General features: G+C 44.3%; 1 protein-coding gene across 1 annotated transcript; it reads left to right on the top strand.

Annotated features, from left to right (window-relative positions):
* Positions 1-1,546: 1,546 nt before the first annotated feature.
* Positions 1,547-5,540, top strand: LOC143008123 (bile acid-CoA:amino acid N-acyltransferase-like). The gene is made up of 10 exons (XM_076159733.1): positions 1,547-1,754; positions 1,828-1,927; positions 2,017-2,207; positions 2,326-2,483; positions 2,578-2,697; positions 2,934-3,016; positions 3,192-3,285; positions 3,696-3,776; positions 3,916-4,051; positions 5,365-5,540. The coding sequence occupies exons 1-10, from the start codon at positions 1,553-1,555 to the stop codon at positions 5,481-5,483; spliced, it is 1,284 nt and encodes a 427-aa protein (XP_076015848.1). The 5' UTR covers positions 1,547-1,552; the 3' UTR covers positions 5,484-5,540.
* The last annotated feature ends 2,121 nt before the right edge of the window (positions 5,541-7,661 follow it).

The following is a 7,661-nucleotide window of genomic DNA, read 5'->3' as shown; positions in this document are numbered from 1 at the left end:
GAGGAAGCACAAACGGGCAAACTCCAAATGCAAACAACAAACTTTTGCAACAAACACGGCCGTCTGTCTTGACTGGCTGGGTTGAGGGAGAAAGAGAGAGGGAAAGAGAAAGGAGAGAAAATCATTTTCCAATTCAAATACATTAGAAAAGAATGCCAACATCCTTCAAACTTCAGCAATAATCTGGATGCGTTAGCCATAATGACCACTATGACTACTGGCATTAAGTTCTTCCGTCTGTCACTTTTCATCAAACACAACATGTTGGCACAAGTGCATACTTGTGGAACACAGCATTAGTTGATGGCTAAACAGGTTCATTTCATTTGGAGCACCCAAACAATGAACACAATTTGTTTTATTTAGAAAGTGTTGTTGGGTTTTTCTGTGATAGTAATTCATTGTGTCTTTGAGTTAACGTGTGTTTCTCGCAATTCTCGGTTAAATTAACAATATTTTTTATTTTCAAAGTTTCTTAAATTTTAACATCTGCAAAAGTAGATGTTTTTTTCATTTAGGATCATTGCAAGGAAAACACATTTATTTTGCATTAACTAGTCTTCAAAATACAGCCTTTACACGGCCAAATATCAACGGAGCAACTCGAATGAAAGACTTCATGGCAAAAAGAACTGGGAATAACTTATCTGTACATGAATACCTCTAAATTAGTTTATCTTTAAATATCTATCCTTTTATTCATCCAACCATCTTCTCCTGCTTACCTGGAGTCGGGTAGTGGTGGCAGCAGGCTAAGCAGGGTATTCTAGGGTCCCTATCCCCAGAAACTATGGAGACAGCTCTTACTTTGTTGTACAGGGGGTTGATGGTTCATATCAATGGCCACAGTACCCTCTCTCTCTGACAGGATGCCCCTGGTGATGCTCCCATGGTCAAAAGCCCTTTCCAAGTCCACAAAATACATGTAGACTGGACAGACTAACTCCCCTGACCCCTCCAATAACCCGTCAAGGGTAAAGAGCTGGTCCACTGTTCCACGCCCAGGATCGAGTCCACATTGCTCCTCCTGAATCTGAGGTTTGACAATCGGTCAGAGCCTCCTATCCAGCCCCCTTGAGTTAACTTTGCAAGGGAGGCTTAAGAGTATGATGCCCCCAATAATTGGAGCACACCCTCCGAGCTAGTCCCCTGGGTCAAGGCCTGGCAACCAGGTGCTCGCCGATAATTCCAAGTCTTCCAAGTCTGGCTCCAGGAGGAGGTCCCCTTTTTTCTATTCTGGGCAACGTAGCGATTTTTGCATAAATCTTCCTCATATGGTGTCCATGAATCGCTCTCAATCTGACTCCTCCCCTGGGACCAATTTGTTTTTGGGAGACCTTACCAGGGCCTTACGCACCCGACAACACAGCGCCTGGGGTCACAGGGATATGCAAACCCCTCCATCACATTAAGGTTGCGATCCCTTGGAGGGGTAGCTCGGAGTAATGTACAATTTTGAAATGGTGATTTCTTAAATTGACAAACACAACTAGGCATTCCACAAACAATGTTCCTGACTTTGCTGTTTTGGCCTTCCGTCTTCCACAGACGCATGTCCACCATGTCCATCAGAGCACCTCCAGTTCTATCTATCCGCCCCGTGCGGGGGATGTTGGATGAAACGTTCAGTGTGGAGGTGAAGAATCTTCCTCCAGGAGTTCCAGTAACGCTGCACTCGCTCCATCACTCTGAGGACAAGGACTACTGGGAGGCTTATGGGCACTACGTCAGTGATCACACAGGCAAAGTCACTGGTAGGTTGCCAAGCCATTCATCCCTTCATCCACGGTGTTTCCTTTTTGTTGTTGACCGGTGTTTGCTTTGCAGTCTGTGAGGACTTGAGCTTCGGGGGAACGTACACAGGAAAAGAAGCCATGGGTTTGGTGTGGAGCCTGCGTCCTGTCCCGGGCAGCCGTTCAGGCCTCAGGTAAAGCTTCCTCAGGTAAAGCTTTCACAGTGCTGCCACCCCGCAGCTGCAAAAGCCTCCACATCCTTACGTCACCTTTTACCTGTCAGGCTGAGGAAGAAGGACGTGTGCAGCCCCATGGAGCTGCTGGTCTCCCTGTACAGAGGTCATGCTGTTGAGGGCTTTGTGGAGCAGACTCCACTGGCCTCAGTGCTCACAGAGAGATGGCACATGGCTCCGGGCGTCCAAAGAATCGAGATCAGAGAGGATACGCTCAGAGGGACCCTGTTTATACCTCCAGGTACACCTGCATCACCACACACAACCTCCTCACTGAGGCTTTCAGGCACAGGAGGGTTTGACAGGAGAAATACTCTCAATTTATAATATGTGTGTGTGTGTGTGTGCCCTTGCCTCAGGTGTTGGGCCGTTCCCTGGGGTGTTGGACATGTGGGGGGGGGGAGGAGGTCTGACAGAGTATCGTGCCGCTCTGCTGGCGTCCCACGGGTTTGTCACACTGGCGTTGGATTATTTAGGCATTTTGGGCACAGTTGACGGGGAGTCAAGATACTTTGAGGTTTGTTGACATTATCTTTACATCCTTTTAAGTTTGGTGTTTTGTGTGTTATAATGTGATTAAATGTGTGATTTCACATTGTGTCTTCATACAGAGAGCATTTAACATCCTCACAGAGCATCCTCAGGTGATGGCGGACCGAGTCGGTGTTTGCGGTCTTTCCTTCGGCACCACAGTGGCCCTCAGTCTGGCAGCTTACAGCACAGCTGTTCATGTAAGTGACCCACAACCACCGTTGTTTTGGCTGTAAATGGGTGTCAGCCATGTGCCACATACTCCTGCACTGACCGGACGTCCGATCAGACCCAAAGTTGAGGCCTGAGTCTGACCTAGTTCTCATGTTTGAACTCTCTCCCTGCTGCTTTATTGAGGCACATACACACAACACACACACAGACACAGACTTCAGACTTTGGTGTTCTGACAGTGAACCGCCCTGTTGTGTTCCAGCCTCGTTGCTGTGTGTGCATCAGTGGCAGCCATGTGCACTCAGTGGGAGAGTCCTTTATGGTGACACTTCTACTGCTCCTTGGGTAAGCCACCTAATAATATATAGACCTATAGAGACCATATCAACCTGGGTTAATTGGACGACATATTGTCATTGTTAATGTTTAAATGCTAAATGTTTTTTATTGGTTTATATGGTCATCACCATTTTGTTTGTGCTGGAGGACAATGAGCGATCTGATCACCTGGTTCTGTCAGGAGGGAAGACGAGGTGCCGAGGGACGAGCAGAACAGATTGATAACAAAAGGCTGCATCCTGCCGCTGACCTCTGACCTCAGCAAGAAACTGGATGTAAGTGTACAGAGCTCTGTGTGTGTGTGTGTGTGTGTGTGTGTGTGTGTGTGCTTGGTCTCTGCTCTGCCTACTTTGTTTCCGTAGCATCCTAGCATGGAGGAACAACCATGGGACTATTTTTCTCAGTGGAACCTTTTAGTTGGCAATAAAGATATTTGAAATGACTGTAAGGTGCAGCAGGTGTGCTGTGTTGCCTTGATAAATCACCTGCTGGTGTTACATTAAATCTGAATCATCCTACAGTCCTGTTTGTTCTTTCAGAGAGCGAGGATGCTTCGTTGTTGTTCTCCAGATGTACAATTTTCTTTCAGCACCTTCCAGCCACTCAGGACAGAGTATTTTCTCTGTGTGAACTCACTGCTATTGGCTCAAACATCAACACATGAAGGTCATTTGTGTCCCTGCAGGTGGGGAGGATCAACTGTCCTGTGTTATTGATCAATGGTGACGACGATCAGAACTTGGCCACAGTGGAGTCTGCTGAGGATGTAAACACACACACACACACACACACACACACACACACACACACACACACACATATATTTCTGAGTTTCTGCATTATTCTGATTAGCCAAATTGCAATTGTTTTGTTGTCCATTTGAGTCTCTGACCTTTGACCTCCAGATCGCCCAGATAATGTGTGCAGCGGGAAAGGAGCACCTGCTGAGCATGCTGATGTACCCGGGCACCGGACATCTCATCGAGCCGCCGTATTCACCGCACTTCAGAGGCAGCAACTTCATGAGACAAGGGAAGAAAGGTCAGCGAGGTCACGCTACAAACGTTTTTTTGACTTGTTATTCATGCTTATAACTCTTTATAAACACATCAGAGAAACACAGCAAAGCTCACAATTGTTCTAGACACCTTCAACATGAGATTCCATGTGTTAAAAGAAAATAATTATCATTACAAATGGAAATACAGGTAAAAACCAAGCTAGCCGGTGTGCCAGCCCCCTCCCTTCTGGGACATCCATGTGCCAAATCAATATTAATTTCATTTAATCCATAATTCCCCGAAGCCATATTGAAACACCGCTTTCAAAATGAGTAGAATAATGGCATAAAGACTCACAACAAGGTATAGATATCCTACCCGCCTTTTATCTTTTGAAAAGAACAAATAAAGAAACCACCACTTTTTTCCCACACTATGACAACAAACAAACTTCCATAAATCAGCCATAAAAGTGTTCGAACATGATATTTTGCAACAGAAACGCAGTTAGCAGCCTAGCCGATCGGGCTAACTAGCATTTAGCATCACACAATACACAAAGAGCAGCCAGCCAGAGCCCAGACACCAGCTGTCTGCCCAGCAAGGCATTTAGATTTTCACATGCTATCATATCATTTTCTTAGCCATAACTCTGCCAAAATATGGAATACATTTGCAAACTCATCGGCATTTTGAAGCTTGTGATGTCCTGAAACGATCACCACCAACACGGGAGCGCTGTCACGTAATCTAAACTTGAAGCAACATCATTCAGCCCGGATACAGCTGACATGAAGGAGAACTGACCAATCACGTTGGGTGAATATTACTCTGTGTGACATTTGATCAACAGTGGTTATAAATAAAAGAGCTTTTAAGCTTTTGATTGACACCTTGCCTGCAACATTTGGCCAATCCTTGACAGAGAAATGAGGCCAGGAGCCCAAGGGACCAATAGAAAATTTGAAGGCAGTGTCTGCAACCCTGTGTGAAGCGGTTGCAAAAGTACAAAACGGGTGGATTTTTACCAGTATTTTCATTTATAATGATATTTATTTTCTTGGTTAAAGCGTCTTGAACATTTGTGAGCTTTGCTGTGTTTCTGAGATGTATTTAGAAAGAGTTATAAGCATGAATAACAGGCGATTAACATTGCTGCTTTATATTACAGACCAGAGGAGCTCTCAAGCAATTGCAGCCCTTATGTTCATGTGATCATGCTCATAAAGTTTTCCATACATCATCCTCTGACGTGGCTGTGTGTATGTGTGTGTGTGTGTGTGCGTGCGTGCGTGCGTGTGTGCCTGCCTGCCTGCCTGCCTGCCTGCCTGCCTGCCTGCCTGCGCATTGCAGAGGTTCTGCTGTGGGGAGGGGAAACCAAACCTCACTCTGACGCTCAGGAGGACTCCTGGAGGAAGATCCTGGCCTTTCTGCGTCTTCATCTTTTCCCGATGGCTCAGGCGAAACTGTGAAGTATGACACAAAGGTCATGACCACATAGTTTTATTGAGCAGGCCAGCTTCAAGGCAACTTCACTTCCTGTTTTTGTCTTTCAACAGACCTGAATGGCTGAGATCCTCCCAACGCCACATCACAGCGACCAGCGTCTTTGTTTTAATCAGATTACACTAAATGTCTTCATTATACTCAGCACATCTGATTCATTATTCAGTATAAACATATACAAATTACAAGTAGCTGATTGATTATCAGTAGAATGCAGTTGTAACAGTAGAATTTCAAAGTAATGGCCAGAGAAGAAACGTGTGTGTAAGGCATCTGCTGATGTCTCCTCTGGTGAGGTCACATTATACCTGAATGTCAGCAACTCTGATCCATGGAGGTCATGGACGAGGTCAATTTACGGAGAATTCACTGCTGTAACTATGACATCACTGTGTTCAGTGGAATAGTGATTTAGGTGATTGCATTGTTTGTTTTTAAATTTTAATTGATTCACCCCAGTTTTTGAAAATATATTTTATAATATATTTTTATAGAAGCATATATCAACGTTTATAAGAATCGAGTTTATAAAATGAAGGATTAATCTGAGAAAGTAAGACCTTCTAATGATGACAGTGTCCTTTGCTGGCCAAAGGTATCCATAGTAACGGGTTGGTTTTGTTATGTGGTGTATTTGTGCTGCAATCATAACCTCATGTTGTATTGATGAATTATTGTTTCCAATCTTTACCCTGGTGGAATTTTGAAAACTACAAAACATAAATAATTACTTGAAAATTAAAATCTGCAGGATTTAGTATTTGTTTGCGTGTGTGTGAGCTGTCCTGAGTGGACTTGACGTCAAGAGATCAATTTCATTATACCAAAATAGGAAAAACATGTGTGTGCAAACTTCTGCGGCCTGACATGTTGAGGAGATGTTTGCCAAGGTTCCTCACCCACACACATCTTTATAAAGATGTGTAATTTTGTTGCTCTTTTCTGTAGATCAAGAAACTGTCTTTGTTACACTTAGTAATAAAGATTTGAAACAGCTCATCTCGGCCTGTATCATTTATCGGGAAAGCCTTCTGAAGAAACAAGGAACTACTATAGAATTCATAGATAATAATGAGCAGCCCGAAGACACTACTGCTACCTCTTACCACATGCTAGAGAAAGTCAACATTCATAACAAGATAACCTACATTTTCTAGAATGAAGTGTAACCGGCTTCGCCGGTTTCTACTGCCGAAGCTTGACCAGATGTAGCCCTGTGCTTGGTCGGTTGTGTTTTGTATCAGAGAATCGGTTCACCTGATAATGATGCAGAGGAGGTCCCATAGCTTTGGTGAAGCTGCTCTGCATTTTGACTGGAGTCGTGCCCTGTCACACATCTCTGGCTCACTGTAAGTAACCTTCTTTTCATTCAGTTTTTTGCCGCCGTATTCACTGCACTTCAGAGGTGTGTGTGTTTGTGTGTGTGTGTGTGTTGCAGGGATTCTGCTGTGGGGAGGGGAAACCAAACCTCACTCAGACGCTGAGGAGGACTCCTGGAGGAAGATCCTTTAAGTATGGCAGTGGTCAGACGTTACACGTGTCAGCGAGAGCTGGGATTAATGCTGTGGATGACGCCCGTGAGTGTTTACGTTACACTTTGAGACATTATTTGGAACACTTCTCTTTCAAGTCAGTTGGGATCAGTTGTGAATCTATACGCAGAAATAAAGATTGGTATGTTCATGTTTGTGAAGATGATTCGGGATGTGGCTGCATCTCTTTGATTGATTGTTGATTATTGATCACTGTCTGTAAGAGCCGTTTGACGGATATTTTGATAACCATAACTATATACAGTAGTATATAGTTTCAGCCTTAGGAATAGACACATTTACACAGTGAGCGAAAAGAGTGAAAGGTCACTGCCTGATACCAGCAGGATGGAGATCAGCTTTTATCTCAGACTCTTTGTCTTTATCTTTAGACTCTCACACACAGTCACACAAACTCCTCTGACCTTCAACATTCCAAACACTTCTTGTTGAACCTGTTTGAACCTGCACTTTCATCTTTTTTAGATAAGAGACATTTCTGCCAAAACACATCCATGTAAATTCACACACACACACACACACACACACACACACACACACACACACACACACACACACACTCACTCACTCACTCACTCACTCACTCACTCA

Source organism: Genypterus blacodes, unplaced genomic scaffold (genome assembly GCF_046128005.1).
Source record: "Genypterus blacodes isolate CSIRO-AG114 ecotype Tasmania unplaced genomic scaffold, CSIRO-AGI_Gbla_v1 ptg000099l_1, whole genome shotgun sequence".
NCBI lineage: Eukaryota > Metazoa > Chordata > Actinopteri > Ophidiiformes > Ophidiidae > Genypterus > Genypterus blacodes.
This window is presented reverse-complemented; position numbering and strand designations above follow the sequence as displayed.

Bases quoted from the DNA above. Each gene is read 5' to 3' on its own strand.
- LOC143008123 (XM_076159733.1), top strand. From the start codon at position 1,553: ATGTCCACCATGTCCATCAGAGCACCTCCAGTTCTATCTATCCGCCCC. The intron at 1,928-2,016 runs GTAAAGCTTCCT...TTTACCTGTCAG, and splicing joins GGCAGCCGTTCAGGCCTCAG to GCTGAGGAAGAAGGACGTGT. The intron at 2,484-2,577 runs GTTTGTTGACAT...GTCTTCATACAG, and splicing joins GGGAGTCAAGATACTTTGAG to AGAGCATTTAACATCCTCAC.